The 20,235-nt window shown below is 46.2% G+C and overlaps 1 protein-coding gene across 19 annotated transcripts in view; it reads left to right on the forward strand.

Moving 5' to 3' along the window:
* Positions 1-20,235, forward strand: part of LOC103348950 (uncharacterized) — a 395,863-nt gene that overhangs the window by 301,218 nt on the left and 74,410 nt on the right. For 5 of the 19 annotated variants that reach the window (XR_016213133.1, XR_016213136.1, XR_016213137.1 and 2 more), the window contains exon 1: positions 447-589. The exons of the other annotated variants lie outside the window; for them this stretch is intronic. Coding sequence is in view for 1 of the 5 variants with exons in the window: in XM_089303991.1 (XP_089160117.1) it covers positions 490-589 (100 nt within the window). In the remaining 4 variants the exon portion in view is untranslated. Of the gene's footprint in view, positions 1-446; positions 590-20,235 lie in introns of those variants that run through there. 19 annotated transcript variants of the gene reach the window in all.

Below are 20,235 nucleotides of genomic sequence, written 5' to 3' on the forward strand. Positions count from 1 at the left end.
GGAGTGACTCCATGAAAGTTCTGGCTCTGATTCCAGCTTCCTGCTGATGTGCACCCTGGAGGTAGCAGTGATGGGTCAAGTACTGGGGTCTCTAACACCCACATGGGAGACCCAGACAGAGTTCTCAGCTCCTGGCTTTGGCCTGGCCCAGTCCTGGCTGTTGCAGGCATTTGGGCAATGAATCAACAGTGTCTGTCTACCTCTCTGTCTTTCAAGTAAATACATAAAAGTTCAAGAAAGAAAAAAATATCTTAGTGTGGGAACCTCTTCCTTCAATAGAAAGTGTGCTGTGATTGAATGTGTTCTCTCCGAAATTCAGGTGTTGAAAGTTAATGTTGAACATAAGTGCTAAAAGGTGGGGCCTTTGAGAGGTGATGAGGCCGCAGGTGCCCCTCCCCTGCGGATGGGATTGGAGCCTCATAAAGGGGCCCGTGGGGGTGGGGTGGGGGTGGGGAGGGTGCCCGGCTGTGTGCTCTCTGCCTTCAGCCGATGAGGACCGCACGTCTGCCCTCCCGAGAAAGAACCCAGCAGAGCCTTCCAGACGGCGGACCTGTGGGCGCCTTGTCTTGGACTTCGAGCCCCCAGAACTGTGAGAGGAAACATTTGTGTTCTTTATAAATGCCCTAGCTTGTGGTGTGTATATTTTTTTGGTAGAAGCGTGGACTAAGACAAATGTACTTAAGCAGTTTGTTAATGCTGAGTTTGGACATCTTTTCTTCTCTGCTTTCTTCCTCCCACTTCCTCCTTCCTTTCCTCTTTGTTCAAGATGCCGTCTCTTCTCCTCGGGCAGTGTCTGTCTGAGACCTGCTACATTCCAGGCTGTGCTCTGGGTGTCTGGGAGTTATAAAGACACAATTCCACATACAATGAAGCACCTTTGAGTAGTGGTAGGTCCTGTGCGGTCTTCACATACCTTTTTTTTTTTTTTTTTGACAGGCAGAGTGGATAGTGAGAGAGAGAGACAGAGAGAAAGGTCTTCCTTTGCCGTTGGTTCACCCTCCAATGGCCGCCACGGCCGGCGCACCACGCTGATCCAATGGCAGGAGCCAGGAGCCAGGTGCTTTTCCTGGTCTCCCATGGGGTGCAGGGCCCAAGCACCTGGGCCATCCTCCACTGCACTCCCAGACCACAGCAGAGGGCTGGCCTGGAAGAGGGGCAACCGGGACAGAATCCGGCGCCCCGACCGGGACTAGAACCCGGTGTGCCGGTGCCGCAAGGCGGAGGATTAGCCTAGTGAGCCGCGGCGCTGGCCCACATACGTTCATGACTGCGCGTTCACAACAGCTGTGGGAGGCAAACACTCTGATTGCCTTCAGATGTGGAAGCCCAGTCTTAGGCCCAGTGAATGCCGAGGCTCTGCAAGGGTGGAGGAGCACAAGCGCTCAGCCTGCATTCTCATTCCTGTTCGCTCTTTTGTCTAACGGAGGGCTAGCAAGAAGAGGGACCAGCAAAAAAATACGCAGGCAAGAAGACTAGGAAGGTGCTGAGAGAACCTCCCACAGGATGCTCTCGGGGCTCAGAGGAGGAGGGACCCCGAGGAGCTGGGCAGTCTCCTGGAGGGGTGGGGAACGATACTGGGAGAGAAAGGTGGAGGAGGCTTTCCACCGAGAGGCGGCGATGTGAGTGCTGTCAGCGGGACCAGCTGTTGATCCACCAAGAACAGTCAGAGGCCCGGAAGGGAGAGCCCGAGTCCCCTTCTGTGGGGTTTTAAGTACATTCAGAAGGGGGTGGAATAGAACACACAAGGCAGGAGGAAACGGGTGATGGCTGAGCAGGAGAGCGACATGAGCTGTAAGAAGTCACCCGCTGGCATTCTTTAGGCTGGATTAGTGTAAAAGTAGAGAGTCTGGGAGATTGATTACAAGTTTGGTCAGAGGTTGAAGGCTTGAGTTCAAGTCCCTCAGTATCCTTGGGGACTGGTTCCAGGACCTCCACATCCCACTAGATAGAAAAAAAATCCACTAATGGTCAGGCCCCTCACATAAGTTGCATGTACAACCTACCCGATCCTCCTGAGTAGTTTAAACTTTTTTTTTTTAATTTTTTTTTTTTTTACAGGCAGAGTGGACAGTGAGAGAGAGAGACAGAGAGAGAAAGGTCTTCCTTTGCCGTTGGTTCACCCTCCAATGGCCGCCGCTGCAGCCGGCGCACCGCGCTGATCCGATGGCAGGAGCCAGGATCCAGGTGCTTTTCCTGGTCTCCCATGGGGTGCAGGGCCCAAGCACCTGGGCCATCCTCCACTGCACTCCCGGGCCATAACAGAGAGCTGGCCTGGAAGAGGGGCAACCGGGACAGAATCCGGCGCCCCGACCGGGACTAGAACCCGGTGTGCCGGCGCAGCAAGGTGGAGGATTAGCCTATTGAGCCGCGGCGCCGGCCCTCCTGAGTAGTTTAAACCACCTGTAGACCACTTCTTTTTTATTTTTTTATTTTTTTTATTTTATTATTATTTTTGACAGGCAGAGTGGACAGTGAGAGAGAGAGACAGAGAGAAAGGTCTTCCTTTGCCGTTGGTTCACCCTCCAATGGCGACCGCGGCTGGCGCGCTGCAGCCGGGGCACCGCGTTGATCCAATGGCAGGAGCCAGGTGCTTCTCCTGGTCTCATGGGGTGCAGGGCCCAAGCACCTGGGCCATCCTCCACTGCACTCCCTGGCCACAGCAGAGAGCTGGCCTGGAAGAGGGGCAACCGGGACAGAATCTGGCGCCCCAACCGGGACTAGAACCCGGTGTGCCGGCGCCGCAAGGTGGAGGATTAGCCTATTGAGCCACGGCGCCGGCCCTGTACACCACTTCTAATACCCAAAACAATACAATGCTGTGTAAATAGTTGTACTCTGATTTGGAGAATGAGAAGAAAAAAATTTTTGTATGTATTCAGTACGAATGTATTTTTTTAGATCCCTGCTGTTAGAATCTATACCTGCATTGCCCTTGGATGTAAAGGAATGACTGCACTGGTTTTGATTTTGAAATGCGGGGTGGATGAGAGTTCCTTTCTATGTGTGCTATCGTGTGGTATCCGTCTGAAGCAATTGTGCAGTCTGCGTAGCTCCAGGAGAATGGTGAGACCATCCGCTCACACAGGGTGGCAGGTTTTGGGGGAGCGAAGTGGAGATGTCTGCATGCCTCTAAGGGTGCAGTGCTGCGTTCCACTCTGACGAGGGAATACATGTGCATGGTCGAGAGCGAGGGCTGGGTTGTTTGATCTTCCTCTCCCACCTCTTGGTTCCCTCGCATAAGGCATCCTTGCCATTTGGAAAGTTACCCAATGCCCGAACCCACCACCCGCCATCTGTGTCTTTGTTCCGATTTCTCTCCATTGTCACCACCAAATCCAGGGCGTGAAACATCTTAGCTCTTCATATCTGAGTGGTGCTGAGCCTGTGCTAATAAAAATACACATTTCTGCTGAACTTCACCAAAGGTAATAAAAGCAAAACCAAAGCTAACCTCTAATAAGCCAGAAAAATTAAGCATATGGTCTTTAAGTGAGAGAACAGGGAAGCCATGAGAAAATATACCTCCTTCTAGTAGGGAGTAGAGGCTGCCACAGGACATCTACTCTTGTCTAAGCGGTCTGCATGGTCTGTGGCTAACTGGTCAGCCCACAAAAATAAAACTCTTGGATAAGCTTTGGTTTTCCAGACAGGATAAACATGAGTTCCTTAACTGTGTGAAGCGAGGTCATGGTGAGTTTGTCGAGGCAAAAACATTTTTTAAAAAGTTCCCCTACCGTAAGCAAGTTCAGGATGCTTACGACTGGCTTTATTGTATCATCTGCCTATAATCTCATTAGCTGCCAGCTCATGGCATTAATAGAAGGAAAGTATTTTGTCTTAATTCTCTCAATTAATCTCTAATACTTTTTAGTTAAATTATTTCCTGGCAAGTATTTTGTTAAAAAAGTCCTAGTGAATAGATTTAAGATTGAATTATTTTGAGTGGGATTCATTCTGATAGCATTTTGGAGATGTCGCAAAATGTCAGATGTGCTTACTTCAGAAATAAGTCTCCACCCTCTAGATTTCTTTCCAGTGTTTGCCAATAGCCTGCTCACCACCTGTGTCTGTCTTGCAGCCCATCGCTGCCCACCACTCCACTGGTCTCGCCCTGTGTGCCCTCTAGAGCAAGAAGGAGTGCCTACTAGTCAGGGTGCCGACAGAGGGAGACTTCTGAATTCATTGTCTACACCCTCTGCGCCTAACAGAACTGTGCAAGTGTTGCTGTTGCGGGTTTGGCTCCCTGATCTCCTTTTTATCTAGTTGAGCTGGTGGGAGCTCTTTGAGAGTGTTTGAGAATCTCAGTGCTTAGTGTAATCCGCTCACCTCTGGAGCGCACAGGCTGTGCCCCTGAGTTTGTATCTTGGGGCTTCACATTGTTTTCAGCATGCAGTGGGTTCCTCAGTAAAGATTCATGGAAAAAAACCCAAAGGATCCACTTGTTTGTATCTGTTGACAAAGTATGCTTTGGAGAATGGACTCAGATAGTGCTATTGCTATGCAGACACACAGCTTAGTGACAGAGATGTTTGGAGAAATGCAGCGTTGGGAGATCTCATCCTTGTTGGAACGTCACAGGGCACTTGTATGATCCTGGATTCAATGGCCTGCTGCACATGATGCAGCCTATTGATCCTAGACTACACACACGCACAGTACAGTATGGTGCTCTGCTGACCAGGGCAGGGAGCTGCAACACTGTCGTATGTGTGTATCTAAACATGCAGACCCCCTCCCCCCAAAAAAGAGGGGTACAACAGATAGACGAGGAACTTTGCAGCCCCATAATAACCCTTGTGTCCCTTACCATAGTGGTCTGTTGTTACAGGGTCGTGACTGCAGTTGGAAATGAGGCTGCTCTCTCATTCTCAGCTCCGCTTTGTCAGGCATCTCCTTATTCACTAGTGCACCTGCTTTGGTGCCGTTGCCTTTGTGCCTCCTTTGGGCATTGCGTGAGGCTCAGTGTCCATTTCTTCCCTTACCGGTTGGTTGTAAGCAAAAGAGTAAACATTTTTTTTACTCACAAAGGAATAGTTACTTCCTTGATTTAACATTCTCAAATGTATTTCAATTTAAAGAGCCATACATTAGTCCTGACGAATCCATTTGAGTCTGTCTATTAAACCCCAGTGCCTACAGGGCTGAAGCTTACACTGGGACAGGGTGTTGATTTGGGTTGATCAGGATTGGGATGTTGATCTTTGTGCTGTGGTGTTGCCCAGGCACTGTGGGGTGGAGCTGAGCAGGGTTGAGTGCTTCCTGACCTGTCTGTCTCACAGGACGGGGTCCATGTTCCTTTCCAGGCGTGGCTCCTTTGCATCCTTCCGCATACTCTGAACTCTGCTCTCTGCTACCTCCTCCCAAATCTTCATTGGTTTCGTGTGGATAGCTGAGCCTCGTCTGGTCTCAGAGTATGCCGTTCCATCCTCTAGCATAGCCACCTGCCTTCTTCATCTATATAAACTGTAACTTTGGCCATTCTCAAGGGTTCCATGTAAATGGCGCAGTCTCTTGGAAGCCTTCACTGCCATCCCCTTGATAGAGGAGATGGGTTTACAATGTGTTCCATCTGTTCCTTTAGTAGTTTCTTCCTCGCTTAGGTACTGGGCAGTGAAGGCATGGGCAAAGCTTACTAAACTGTTCTGTGTTTAAGTTTGCTCATTTATAAAAGGGAAATGTTAATAGTATTTTATCCCATATGGGGTTTATGAAGATTAAATGGGTTCACACATTGAGAGGAGTTGCAGTATTGCCTAAACAATGATATGTAGTGGCACACACATACTTGATTTTATTATTGCTATAATTTTGTATTTTATTCCCATAACACTAATAGTCTGGGGCTTGTTTTTTATTTTTCTCGTTATTACACAGGGGCTTTCTTTGTGTATTCAAAACTGGGGCTGTGTAGATGGCTGTAGGCTGTGGTGGACCTGCACGGTTGCTGGAACCTAAACTGCATCACCGGCAGGTGTGGGTTTGGTCCTTCCGAGGGATACAGCTTGTCTGGTGCTGGGGGTGGGACGGGGTTGAAACTTGAGTCTGAGCTGCTATGAAGGCAATGGAGCAGGGCAGCCTCCTTCAGAGGGCCCTGCAGCAGCAGTGAGATGAGCGTCTGTCCGGCCACAGGCCAGTGCTGGTCACACAAGGGCAGGTTCTGGCACTGTTGGCAGCAGCTTGCTCCAGTTCCTGCTTCCTGTAGACCACACCTGTTACTCCTCTCCCCCACACCCTATAATCCCTGCAGTGGTCCAATAGGATATGTGGTTAACCTTGACTCTGAATCCCCTGTAGTTAGAGATTATCCTTGATCGTATATATCGCTTTCCTTCAATCCATGGCAGACCTTCAGAGCCAAAACTTAGGTTTGCTAGAGAAGAAGGAATTTTGCTTAAAGGCTTGGTGATGCTTATGGGTTTCCAGCCTACCTGAGGATGTCAGACCTGCCAGCTCCCCGAAATGGGTGAGCCATTTTAACTCACAATATAATTTGAAATAACACTTCACTACCAGTTTGTGTGTGTGTGCATGTGCATAAGCTTGGGCCTCTGGAGAACACTGGCTGGTAGACATTTTTCAATGCTTTTTACTTTTCACAGAAGGAAAAAAAAACAAGTAATGTTTTGGAGAAATCTCACCAATAGTAAAATCTCAAATCACTGCTTTTGTTGTAAACATAAAGCACTTAATAAGTGTGATTCTATGAAATAGAAATGCTTCTTTGTCCTGAATGACAACTGTCTTTAGTGTGGGATTGAACCCTTGAAAATTAAGTTATTTGTGCAAAGGGCAATTAGACACTTCAGTGGTCATATAGTCAGTTCTCCCTCAGAAGATGTGTGGGACCCTTGCACTACTTGGTCTCCACCAGTAAGGGATTTAATGTTTGGTTTCCTAGGTGATTAATAACTAAAAATCTGAAACCCATTGCAGTACTGCAGTTTCCATGATAGCATGAAAAAGACAATGTCTAGGAAATAAATTAAAACTACCATCAATAGCAGGAGGACACAGCCAGCCTGATTCTTCTTGACTAGGGTAGGGAGAAGTAAGATTTTAGAAAACAATTGCTTTTTTTTCCCCAGAATTGGATCAAATGTTCTAGAAAATACTGTTTTTCAAAGAGGAAATTTCTTGCTCTTCATAAAACTAATTGGTTTTATTAGAAGATTTTTCTCAGAAGTTTTTAGTAACTCTCATTACATTGTCATTTCACTGTTGGAATTTTAAAAAGGATTATAATTGATTATACCATAAATGAAAAATGTGCTCTTCACAAACTACAAAGAATCTTGCTTTATGGAAAAGCAGTCCGTGGCACTGTGGAGGGATAGCGATGTTACGGGCCAGGTGTGCCACTTAGGGATGTCAGATTCTCTGCAGAAGTAACCCTGTGTCGTGGCCTCGTCTTTATATTTTAGCCTGGCAGCTGCTGTGTCACTGGTTTCAGTCGGGAATTCTGTTCCCAGAGGCTCCTGTGAAGCTCTGACTCAGGCAGATGCCAGCTCTGAAATGAGCTCAGCAAATTCGCTGATTGCTCTGTGTTCACGTCTGTTACTTCCTGTGGTGGTGTGCACCGTGCACACAGAACAAGGGGACGGCGCTGGCACTGGTGCCTCACAGGAATTCTGTTAACATTTAGAACGACTCTAGGTGAGTAACGTCAAAGGCCTCATAGGAAATGCATTCGTGACTTTCTGTCTCTCGGATTTTGAGGTCTCTAATTCTTCCCTTCTCATCTTGATAAAATACCTTATTTCTCTGCAAGTAACATATACGACTCAGTTAGTGATGGTTTTGTTTCCATTTTTTAGCGCCTTAAACTGAATTTTTTTTGACCACTGTTAACTCAGTGTGGTTTTTGACTCCAACTCTTAGCCTTCCTCCACCTGCTCTCTCTCATACACATACACACCAGATTTTCAGCTTGTAGTGGCAAAGCATAAGCTCTGGTACTGGAAACCTTGGATTCATGTCTTAGATACATCACTGTTGTGATTTTTAAAACCTCTATTTTTTTTCTTACAAGATTTATTCATTTTGAAGGTCACAGTTAGAAATTGTCCATTTGCTGGTTTACTCTCCAGAAGCCACGACGGCCAGAACCAGGCCAGGCAGGCCAAAGCAAAAGCCAGCAGACCAAGAAGGAAATGAGCATTTATGCCAGTCACTGACAACAGCCCTAAAAAACACTTAGCAGGACTAGGCTCAAAGCCTAACACTTGATGACAACAGAGCTCTGCCCTCAAATGACACAGTTGATGGTTATGTATCCAGGGATTGGTATACACAGTGTGACCTAAAATGCGCTTGTGAGTTTGATGGGCACCATCGCTCTTTAGAGCCTGTTAGGTCCTAGGAGTGCAAGCGGGCAGTGGATGTGTGTGTGGTGTGGTAGGGGGAGGGTGGCAGATGGCTGGCTGGTGGAGTTATTTTGTGCTCTGCACGATTGCATCTCGGGTTTACACTAATTAAATCCTTAGCAATAAACTGACGCAGAAAATACTCCTTTTGTAGGGGAGAAAGCTGGAGACCTCTTTGTGCCACTTTGAAACACCTCTTGTATCTAGATAAGTTTTTACCAAAAGAATGAATGTCAGGTTTAAGGCTGAGAAGGATGAGAGCAATATAAAAGCAATGATCGGTTTGTGTAGGGATAAAGACAACTCAGTTCTCCTTTGTGCTTACTCTTTTATGGCAAGCAGCCATCATGCCAGCCATCTGGCAGGGGGTCAGAACCTGGACCTAGAGTACCCAGATAGATGGCAAATAGCCTCAAATAACACTGTGAACCAAGTTACTTTTGAGTTCTGGCTTCTTGGTTGTCTGAATCCTTGCTAGTAATACTCCGGCTTATCACCCCTACCCTCACAGCTATATACTATCATCTCCCTAAACAGCTTATCTGCTAAACAGCATACCCTCAATCGTAAAAAAACACTAAGACTTTGGGTGATATTGTGAGCATAATTTATTAGTATTGAAGAAATGTTTTTTGCTACCCAGCAGTTGTGTTTTCCTCACACTTAATTCAGTTAACTCTGGTGGAAGGTTTTGGTCTCTGGTTGATATTTTTGGGATTATGAGATGATGCCTGTATCCTGATTCTGTAGTTTCATGCTGCATAGTGTAATTGGGATTTGTGGAAGTAGATAGGAGCTAGATGATACAGGTTCTGTGGAACATGTGGATACTTCTTTACCATTGCTTTTTTTTTTTTTTTGACAGGCAGAGTGGATAGTGAGAGAGAGAGACAGAGAGAAAGGTCTTCCTTTGCCGTTGGTTCACCCTCCAATGGCCGCCATGGCTGGCGCGTTGTGCTGATCTGAAGGCAGGAGCCAGGTGCTTCTCCTGGTCTCCCATGGGGTGCAGGGCCCAAGCACTTGAGCCATCCTCCACTGCCTTTCCGGGCCACAGCAGAGAGCTGGCCTGGAAGAGGGGCAACCGGGACAGAATCTGGCGCCCCGACTGGGACTAGAACCCGGTGTGCTGGCGCCGCAAGGCGGAGGATTAGCCTATTGAGCCGTGGCGCCGGCCACCATTGCTCTTTTATGAGCAATAAGGAAGTCGTTGAAATGGCTTGAGGTGAAGATGGCATTGTTAATGGCAGCTGAACTAAGATTGACCAGATCTTGAAGTTTGCTGTCAAAGGCTTAAGACTCGGAGATCAGAGACCTGGTTGGTGACTCACTGAAGAGCAGTCAGCATGAAAGTCAATATATCATTGCTCCTACATCCCACAGTATGAGTGGGTCCAGATACTTGCCTGTGGGTCTCATTTTACTACAAGAGGAAGCCTGGGCTTGAGGAACTCGGTGTTTCGTCATGGACAATAAGCACGTCTGCCTTTTGCTCCTAAAGGGGACTTTATCTTTACTGTGCTGGACAGTGAAGAAGCTTGGTCTTTGCTACAGAAGGAGCATTACCTTCTAGTACTGTCAGAAAGCCTGTATATTTTTTTCTGGATGAAGACACTGTCATCCAAGGGTGCTCACTATTTGAGCATGATTGAAGAGATAGACCACAACAAAGAACAATCGGCTTGCAAGGTGTGCACAGATGGAGAGACCCATGAAGAGTCATTTCTCCAAATAGCTGTTCCTTGTTTCTGTGTCATTTTTACCTATGGAGAATTTTCCCATGAACGTGCCACTGTGTTAACCTGTCTGAGTAATTCAAGTACACTAGGCACTAATTCAAATACTGTTGGATATGTTTGTGATTATATAGAGTTTAGCTTGGCCTGCAAAGAAGAAATGCAGGATAATTCTGTTGCCCATAATAACCCAGGGCGATGGGTTTAGGTTGACCAGAATATCTCCCAGACTGAGGTGGTATCATCAGTCACTTCAGGTAAAGCCAAGGACAAACATAAGTACCAAGGAAGTAAGTACACATGACTTATGACTTGGTAGAATAAATTTTGCTGTCACCAGATGACTATATGATCTGCCATCATGCTTTCCTAAATTCTTGAAGATCTCTCAGTCTGACTGTAAAGTGAGAGTTACCACGTTTTGTGGAGAAAGGGGACTGTTGATTATTTAATTTGCATCTTAGAAACAAGATTACAGCTATGTGTAGACAATGGTTTAGAGATGAGAATGAGCAGAATCATGGAGCCAGATGAGAAAGCGTTTCAGGTTGGAGGTGTAATGATGGCTTGTACAGGGAGGGTATCTGTGCCGGTGAAGAAGAGTGGACAAGATTGGCGTACATTCTAGAGGGAGAGAGCAGAGGATTTGCTGATGGCTGGAATGTGCAGGATGAGAGAACACGAGGAATCTGAATGACTTGCAGATGTGTGGCTTGAGCCACTGCTGGGTTTCCTGAGATGTGCACACTGGAGGAGGGAGTCAGGAAGTCACTGAAAGTCCTGTTTGGGACAAAAGTAATCGTAATACTTGACACAACATAGAGAGACTTGGCTCAACCCTAGGTCTTGAGACGACTGCATTTGTGCTCATCCAAAGATTGGAGGGATCATGATTTTATAACTGGCACAAAGGATCAAGAGGACAAGGAATGAGGATGAGTTAGGATAAATTGGAAAGAAACGCCGGGTGCAGAAAATAGAGAAGGAAGTGAAAAAGAATAAGAAGTCAGAGAAAGGGAACCCAGAGGTGTGGATATAGGTGGTGACAACATCAGGATAATCTAGGACAGAACACCGGTAATGAGTAAGAACTATGCAGCCAGGTCCTATTTTGTTAAAAAGAGAAAAAATATTTCTGACCTACTTAACTTTTCAAAAAGTAGACTGGTGTTAAGGGAAACTTGGATTACTGTGGCATTTACATGTAATTTCTGGGATGAGTGTTATGGCGCAGTGGTTAAATTGCTACTTGGGATTCTTGTATCGCCTATCAGAGTGCTTGGGATGGAGTTTGCTGCTTGGGCTTCTGGTCCAGCTTCGTACGAATGTGCTTCAGAGGCAGTAGGTGATGGTTCGAGTACTTGGGTACTGCCAACCACACAGGAAACCTGGGTTGAATTTCTGTTCCTGATTTCAGCCTGGCTCTGTCCTAGTTGTTGCAGGAGTTAAATAGCAGGCCAAGTATCTCTTTGTTTCTCTGCCTTTCAAATAAAATGAATATAAATAAATAAGAAATCACTCTAGGGTAAAGCCTCTTCCCTATTATTTTGTTAATATCTCTAACCACTACTGGATCCCAGTGTGCCACCAAAGCCAGGGGCCATGATGTTGTCTTCTGATTGCCTCTCTCATCCTCTGCACTTGGAATGCACACAGAAGCAAACAGTATTTTCCTTTCAATTTCAGTCGCAGGTGTTTAAGGTTGCCCATCTGAGTGAGACAACAGAGTATGACACCACCTCTACGTGTTTATGTACACTAAGTGCCAGGCATAACTCAAACGCACTTCATTAGGAAAACTCGGGCTGATAACTCTCTTCCAGAGGCAGTTTTACAATGGTTTACAGTCACAGCATTTTATCTTGATTATGACACCTTCCCCTTCCTGTTGAGATGGGTTATTTCACCTGTTATGCAACCATCCACATCTGACTTATTTTATGTAATGTAGACATGGTAGCATATGTGAAAAACCCCAAATATTAAGTTTATAAAGGAATGGAATTCTAATTTTTCAGGTGGAAGCATGAGAGTTTTTACTGCTGTCTATTAAAGCCACTGCTGTTCATAAAAATTCAGCTTACAGAAGGTAGAGGTTTATTTTTTTCCTCTGTGCCTGTGTGTGTGTGTGCATGCGTACATGCAGTCATGTATGACTGCTTTAAATAGTGTATCATTTGATTGATAAAGGTTAAGTAATTTCAAATGCAGGTCCAAATATTTGCACCATGCCATGCCAGTGTGTATTCTCAAAGGAGACCCATTTTTTGCTGTTCAAAGTGAAAAATTGACCGTGTCTGCATTTCAAAGGAAACTAGAAAGTACTTCCTTAAGGTGTTGACTTTTCCTCTTGTAGGTGGTAGAATGAGATGATCGTGACCTTAGGTTCCGGGAGCAGTATCAGACAAGTGGTTAGGATGCCCACACCCTATATCCACTACCTGGGTCTGGCTCCAGTTCCAGTTCCTGACTGTCGCTTCCTACCAGTGTAAACCCTGAGAGGTCGCAGGTCAGAGTTCAAAGACCTGGGGCTGTGCCACCCATGTGGGAGATGTGGACTGAGTTCCCAATTCCTAGCTTCAGCCCTAGTGGGTGTAGGCATCAGGAACCTGCAGGTGGGAGTCCCCTTCCCTCGCTTCATTTTCAAATCAATAAATTTTAAAAATTAAAAAAATTCCCTTTATTTTAGTTTACATTATTCAATTTATATAATCTTAGTTTGGTGTTTTTAAAAAGGGAAACTCTGGGGGCCGGTGCCGTGGCTCACTTGACTAATCCTCTGTCTGTGGCGCCGGCATCCCATATAGGCGCCAGGATCCCATATAGGCGCCGGGTTCTAGTCCCGGCTGCTCCTCTTCCAGTCCAGCTCTCATGCTGTGGCCTGGGAGTGCAGTGGAGGATGGCCCAAGTGCTTGGACCCTGCACCCGCATGGGAGACCAGGACGAAGCACCCAGCTTTGGATCAGCACAGCACTAGCTGTGGCAGCCATTTGGGGAGTGAACCAACAGAGGGAAGACCTTTCTCTCTGTCTCTCTCGCTGTCTGTAACTCTACCTGTCAAATAAAAAAAAAAAGAAATTCTACACCAAAAATTTTGTAGTATTGTTCTGAGGATTAAGTGACATGTGAACAACTTTGACATTGTTTCTGCTTGGTCCTGCTGCGTATTTTGGCCACACCTTCTCTTAATTTGGCCTTGCTGGGAATTCCTCCTATCACCAAGTGGTTTTGAATATACCGTGCATGAAAATCCAGGTTTTAAATATTCCCCTCAATACTTGATATGGTTTGAACTTGATTTGACTCTGTCCCCAGAGGTTCTCGGGCTGGGAACTCGGTTGTGGTCCCCAATGTGGCGATGCTGAGATGGGAAAATCTGTATTAGGTGAAAGGTGATTAGAGCCTTGGACGCTCGATCCTCAAAAGGAATGAATGCTATTAGTAACCCTGAAAGTGAGTTGTCAAAAAAAGAGCAAGGCCAGCCCCCAAATCCTTCCTCCTACCTGTTGCGTCATGAGAATGCTATTCTTCTGTCACACGTGATGACATCTACCATGGTGGGACACACCCCAGGGGGCCCGCCCTAGAGGTGGAACCAGTAGGACTGCAGCCTCCAAAACTGAACTCAATAAATCCCTTTTATGAATGACATACCCAGCCTCAAGTGTTCTGTTGCAGTAGCAGAGAATATTCTAAGACACATGTATTTGTAGGGTGGAAATCTGAGAAAATTTAAAATAAAACTACTCTGCCCCAAGTTCTTGTTACTAAGATCTGCTAACATTTTAATTTAAATCCACTCATTTGAGATGCTTAGGCTATAAAGCATGTTTTAGAGTTCACTTGATTGCTGAAATGTTGAGAAAAATCCTAAACTTAAACTCTATAAAGATTAAGGTTCTTTTTAAAAAGGATTTATTTATTTGAAAGGCAGAGTTACAGAGAGAGAGACAGGGAAATCTTCCATCTGCTTTGACTCCCCAGGGGCCCAACTACAAGGGCTGGGCTAGGCTGAGGCTAACAGCCAGCAGCATCTTCTGGGTATTCCACGTGGGTGCAGGGGCCCAAACACTTGGGCCATCTTTGCTGCTTTTCCAGGCACATTAGCAGGGAGCTGGATTGCAAATGGAGCAGCCAGGACTCAAATAGGAACCCATATGGGATGCCGGCATTGCAGGCCATGGCTTAACCCAGTAGGCCACAATGCTAGCCTGAGAATTTCCCCAGAATTAAGGTTCTTAAGCTCTTACTTTTGAAGAATGAATTATTTTGAGTGTGAGGTAAGTTAGATTATTGGAATTATCTAATTTAATCTTTAGTACCTGTAAACAAGTATATGGATAAAGCAATTGAATTCTGATAAGGAGAATGTTAGACCTCCCATTCAAAGTCTCATTTCTGATGCTATTTTTGTGTCTGTTTACATCATTTTTGGTCTGTAGCCAACTGATAAAACAAATTAGGTAAATCTCTGATGTTTTCAGAATAAAAATTGCTTTTGTTTATCCTTAGGCTAATATTTGGGAGAATTGAAGACCAAGGAGTTTAGATACAAAATTAGTTAGGTACCATTCTTTCATGACAGTAAGCATTTAAATTTTTAACTAAGAATTTTCACATTCAATGGAGAAATATTTCATTTTACATTACAAGAAGACTTGATCTTGATGACTCTGCAGCCAAAATATGAGATAAAAAATTCTCCCGTGTTGAGACAGGTTATTGCGACTGTGGTCCAGGAAACGTTGTAAATAACAAGAAAGAGGATTTCCAGGCCTTCTCTGTGTCTATTTATTTCAAATGTATAGCTAAATGTGAACAGTTTGCAAAATCATATAGGGGTTAATAGCAGTATGGGAATTGGGATCTTATTTATCCTGCCCTAGAGGCAACATCTTAACCCCTTTGCTAATAGGAAGTGTGCATTGTGGGTCCCAGAACACTACCGGGATGATTTCCCACGGGTCCACTGTCATTCGGGTAAGGCAAAGCAGCTGCGTTTTGTTGTCCTTGATTAATTGTAGTGTTGAGCAACAGCAGTAAGCACCACACAATTCTGTTTTATTCCCGAGTCTTGGCTATAATGGTGTACCCTTTAAATGGTCGATAAAACTGAGCTGTCACAAATGACAGCAAGTGCAAGTTTTCCTGCTGCTTGGAGACCACTCATTAGCCCCCAGAGCCAAGAAGAAGCGCCTCTACATCACGGAGTGAAGAGGGGTAGAGCTCATGGGCCACAGCACCGCGTGACTGTGAAGTGTGTTCGGGCAAACTCCACTCGAGAGTCCCATCCAGGTTACATAAGGCAGGTGGAAGAAGCGTGGGAAGCATACACAGGTTGATGTGTTCCGATGTGCAGGTCCCAGGCACTGATACTAAGTGCAGTGACTTTGGACAGCAGGTGTGCAAGTGGCACTTGGGATGCCTACCTGGTGCACGGGGGCTGAGCTGCTGATGTTATTTGGGGTATGGGAAGCGACCTCTGTCGAGCACTGGATGTTGGCCTGTAGTATTGGGTTGATATTTCGAGACGAGAGTAGGCAGGGCTGCGGGTTGGATGGTTTGGCTGGGTTCTCAAGGTCCCTGTGTTAAGAGCCTCTGCCAGCGTGGCTGCCTGGGGATGTGGTGCAGGCTGGATGTGACCTTGGCGTCTGGGATGGGCCTAGTGGGGAGCCCATAGGTAGATTGGGATTTGCTCTGGGAGCCCCTAGGTGGTTTGGGATTGCCCTGGGAAAGCTGTTCTTGAGCTGGTTCTGTGGGCTGAGCTTTTGCTGTGCTGCTGGGTCACCTCTGCGTTCATTCTGCTGTCCATCCCCCGACCCCCACCACCACCCCGACGGACGCCAGATAAGTGAGGCCACCTGATCTGAGACCGTGCACTGCCAAAACCTCGAGCCAAAATCAACCTGGCCCTGCATGAGCAGATCCTCTCACTACTGTGATGAAAAGCTGACCCATACCAGAGTTCCGTCCGGAGTGACGTTCTAAGGCGACTACAACAGAGGGATGACTGATCAGAAGAAAGGAAGAAGACTCAGAACCCCAAGTAGACAATGGGAGAGGCCCTGCTGTCCTGGGAGCTTGATGGGTCTTATGAAGCCTCTGGGTGAGCTGGCGTGGAGGAAGCATTTTCCCTCTACTCTCTTAGATTCAGTGCTGAGGCCCTGTGAATTAAACTGGGCAAAGGCAGGTGAATGAGAGAAAAGATGTAAGATCTTTATTAACATTTACATGCATGGAAGTATACAGAAAGAAAATATAAATCGGAGATGTGGTTAGACTTGGGGGCTTACGGTAAATGATGATTTTAACAAAGGAAAACAGATACGGGCTTAGAGGGCTGCTAAATGATGAGGACGTCAATAGCACACACTTGGAGGAACCCCTGGAGGATGAGGTGTTGTGAGGTCTCTGAATGCCAGCTCAGCTTAGCACTGACTCCCTGTCTGGGCTGACGAGGAGACACACACAAAGGGAGACTGATGTTGTGCTGCTGGGCCGGCAGTGGGAGCGCAGACACCTTTTCTGCGTTAGTTGATCGTCAGTTGCCTTCAGCTCAGAATAGCTGTTAGATCACAGTGGCATATTTGGAGGTGGCGTGTCCTGATCCCTCCCACAGCTGTCCTCCTCGTTCCAGGCTTCTGGAACCAGAGGCAGGTGAATTGTGCGTGGGGTAATATGGCATTTGGACAAGAACTGCACTCTTAGTATCCACGCGCGATGGGAGAAGCTATGGGAGAATCAAAGGTAGGGGATGTCTGCCGTGTCATTAAGGGCTTCAACAAAGTTGGTCCCTGGAGTGAGTTTAGTAGACACGGAGGTTATTCTATGCTTCCATGTGATGACGCCCATTTGTGAAATCCACGAAGGGGAACTTCCTCGAGACAGACGTGAGCTGTGGTGAAGACCACTCCTGTGTGGTGGGGAATGAGCCCTCTATCGCCCAGCACCAGAGTGGGCTGAATATTCCCGCACAACAGGTGGCTTGAATGACATAATAAAGAAGGGAGAAAAACTCCCCATTGCGATGGGAGTGCAGGATAGGATGGGAGTAAGAAGTGACCGTATGTCAATATGACTCTATGGGCATGATAATTACGGTAATAGGTTAATTAGATGAAATCAATTCAGACTGTGGGTAGAAGGTGGACACAGTGAGCCAGGGGAAGCAGAGAGAGAGATGTGCAGGGAAGTTGGGAGGTGGAGTCCTTTGCAACAGGTTGCAGCTCTGGACTCCCTCAGGGCCAACGTGGACCCTGAACACGGGTGAAAGATCATTTTTCCATGGCCATAGGAACTTGAGAACTTGACTTGAACCAGATGTAGCTGTGGGTTGGAATACAGAGGAAAATGTCAGTTTCTAGATGAGGGAGACAGAACTGCAGTGAGCAGATGCATGAGCGTGGCTGTGGTTCACACATGGGTTGTTAGGTAACGCCCGCTCTCAGAATACCCTGAATGGTGGTTTGATGTTGAGACTGGTGATCTCTGTCTGTCTGTCTCTCTCTCTCTCTGTCTCTCTCTCACACACCAAGAAAGAAGGACAAAGTTTTTCATGTAGAAGCTTTCAGGAAAAAGCAGGACAGGTCCTGAAGCTGGTTCAGGACAGGTCCAGTGGAGAGAGAAGTGAGCGGCGTTGGTGTTCATTGTGGTTAAGAGGAGGAATGGTGGGAGCAGGGGTGCCATGGTTCCCACTGTCCTGCCTGTGCTGAGAGAGGGAGCTCTGGGCGTTCTTACCAGTTGGCCCAGAAGTGAAGCCGACAGTCGGGGTCAGGGCAGGACACACAGCCTGTGCGCTGACAGACGTGGAAAGTGGAGTCGGGGGAGCACTCACTCTGGTTTATGGAATGAAGTGTTGCCTAAATCCAGAAGCAAAAATAAAGCCAATTAAGATCATTTTAAAAGTGGAGTCAGACTCATTAATATAATAACAACATCTGTCTCCTAGAAAACAATTTTGCATTCACAGTAATAGATCTGAGAGAGCATTATGAAGAAAGGGGTTTATGAGGTAAATCTGTAGCCCCAAGAAAAAACCTGGAGTTGTTGATGTTCCAGACTGAAGAGACAGAATTTGAATATCAAACCCTTGCCTTACATTAAAAGGCAATTATGCTCTTAGGCATTTATCTCTTAATTTTGTCACCTTTCTGTTTTAAAATATGTCCTATTATTTACATGAAGAGGCTTCCCATGTTGTACAGATTTCTTAGGATTCTGGGTTAGAGCATTTACCGGTTATTCATGCAGGTTTTCTAACGGAGTGTTTGCTACCCTTGGGTCCCTCACACAAAGTGATTTCGCTAAAGGGATTGCAGATAAAAGAAGCTGAAACTTAAAATTAACAAAGGACTCACTTGTGTTTTAAGTCTGTGACTACATTAAAATAGGATAAATGATGTGATTAGAAGTAGATGAGGCCGGTGCTGTGGCTCAATAGGCTAATCCTCCACCTAGCGGCACCAGCACACCAGTTCTAGTCCCGGTTGGGGCGCCAGATTCTGTCCCGGTTGCTCCTCTTCCAGGCCAGCTCTCTGCTGTGGCCAGGGAGTGCAGTGGAGGATGGCCCAAGTCCTTGGGCCCTGCACCCCATGGAAGACCAGGATAAGTACCTGGCTCCTGCCTTCGGATCAGCGCGGTGCACCAGCCGCAGTGCGCTGGCTGCGGCGGCCATTGGAGGGTGAACCAATGGCAAAGAAAGACCTTTCTCTCTGTCTCTCTCTCTCTCACTGTCCACTCTGCCTGTCACCAAAAAAAAAAAAAAAAGGCAGGGTGGATTAGGCAACTAGAAAAAAACAAAGAATTGTGAGCATTTTAGGGAAGGTTTAACATTTTCTGAGTGACCTCAAAAAAGTATGTCAGTGGAATTTTAAGATAATTTAAGATGCTATGTTTTGAGACAAGTGATAGAAAATTATAACCCACAGGCCAAAACAAGCCCATTATATGTTATTGTATAGTTAGGAGCTAAGAATGCTTTTCACATTTTAAATGATTACATTTTGATTATCTATCTAAGTACTTACATAATATCCTAGATTTTGCTTCTTGTCCTGCAAAGCCTAAAATGTTTACTCTCTGGGCCGTAGAGAAATGTAATTTTATGACTCCAGTTTCAGGGAGTGGCTGTCTTTGGGGATCCTTAATGGGCTGGGATTTTGAGAATTAAGTGACATAATTTGGGGAACAAAATAACAGACAAAATCTCTGAGTAGGTCATGTATTCATTTAGGACCTTCCTTGAGATCTGTGAAACACTAGTTTTGGGGGTTTAGAGAGGGCCATGGAAGGATACTCAAACTTGGCATTGTTTCCATAATTTGACCTCTTTGTCATAGCTGATTGTTTTGTTACATCAAAATTCTTGAGACCACGGGTGTTTCATGCTCTATGCGGGAAACGACCGGTGTGGGACAAATTCTGTAATTACCAGTAGCAGGGCTGCATACCAGTTGGAAATCCTCCCCCTCCCCCTCTTCCTGTCCCTCTTCCTTCTTCTTCTTCTTCTTCTAACTTTGTTTTATTTATGTATTTACTTGAAAGGCAGAACTAGAGACAGAGACAAAGATCTTCCATCTGCTTGTTCACTCCCCTAATGGCCACACTGACCATGGCTGGGACAGGAGAAAGCCAGGAGCTTCTCCCAGGTCTCCTACATGGATACAGGGGCCCTAGGATTGGAGCTATCCTCTCCTGCTTTCCCAGCCATTAGCAGGGAGCTGGATTGGAAGTGGAGCACCAGGACTTGAACTGGCACCCATATGGGATACCAGTGTTGCAGGTAGTGGCTTTACCTGCTATGCTGTAATGCTGGCCGCAGGAGATATTTCCGCTAGCCCCAAGAGCCAAGATAATTTTACAATGAAAGTCTGGAAAAAGAAAGCTTAACTTACACACAGTGAATTTATGTTGGTGACAGGATAATGTAAAGTGAGGAAAGTTTTCGGATGGGAAGACAGGCCCTAAGAGGTACCTGGTTACTTCTGGATTGATCAGGGGACAACAGTCCTGTTGTAGTTCACCTGCCTTTCTGAGTCAGACTTTGAGTATAGACTGGGGAATGTGGGACAGTCTTCTGTTGGCTTCTGCCCATTGCTGTTAACTGATCAGCTTCTCTGACCTCTTCCTCCTCTGTCTTG

Source organism: Oryctolagus cuniculus, chromosome 9 (assembly GCF_051225735.1).
Source record: "Oryctolagus cuniculus isolate XC-2025 breed Fujian yellow rabbit chromosome 9, ASM5122573v1, whole genome shotgun sequence".
NCBI classification, from domain to species: domain Eukaryota; kingdom Metazoa; phylum Chordata; class Mammalia; order Lagomorpha; family Leporidae; genus Oryctolagus; species Oryctolagus cuniculus.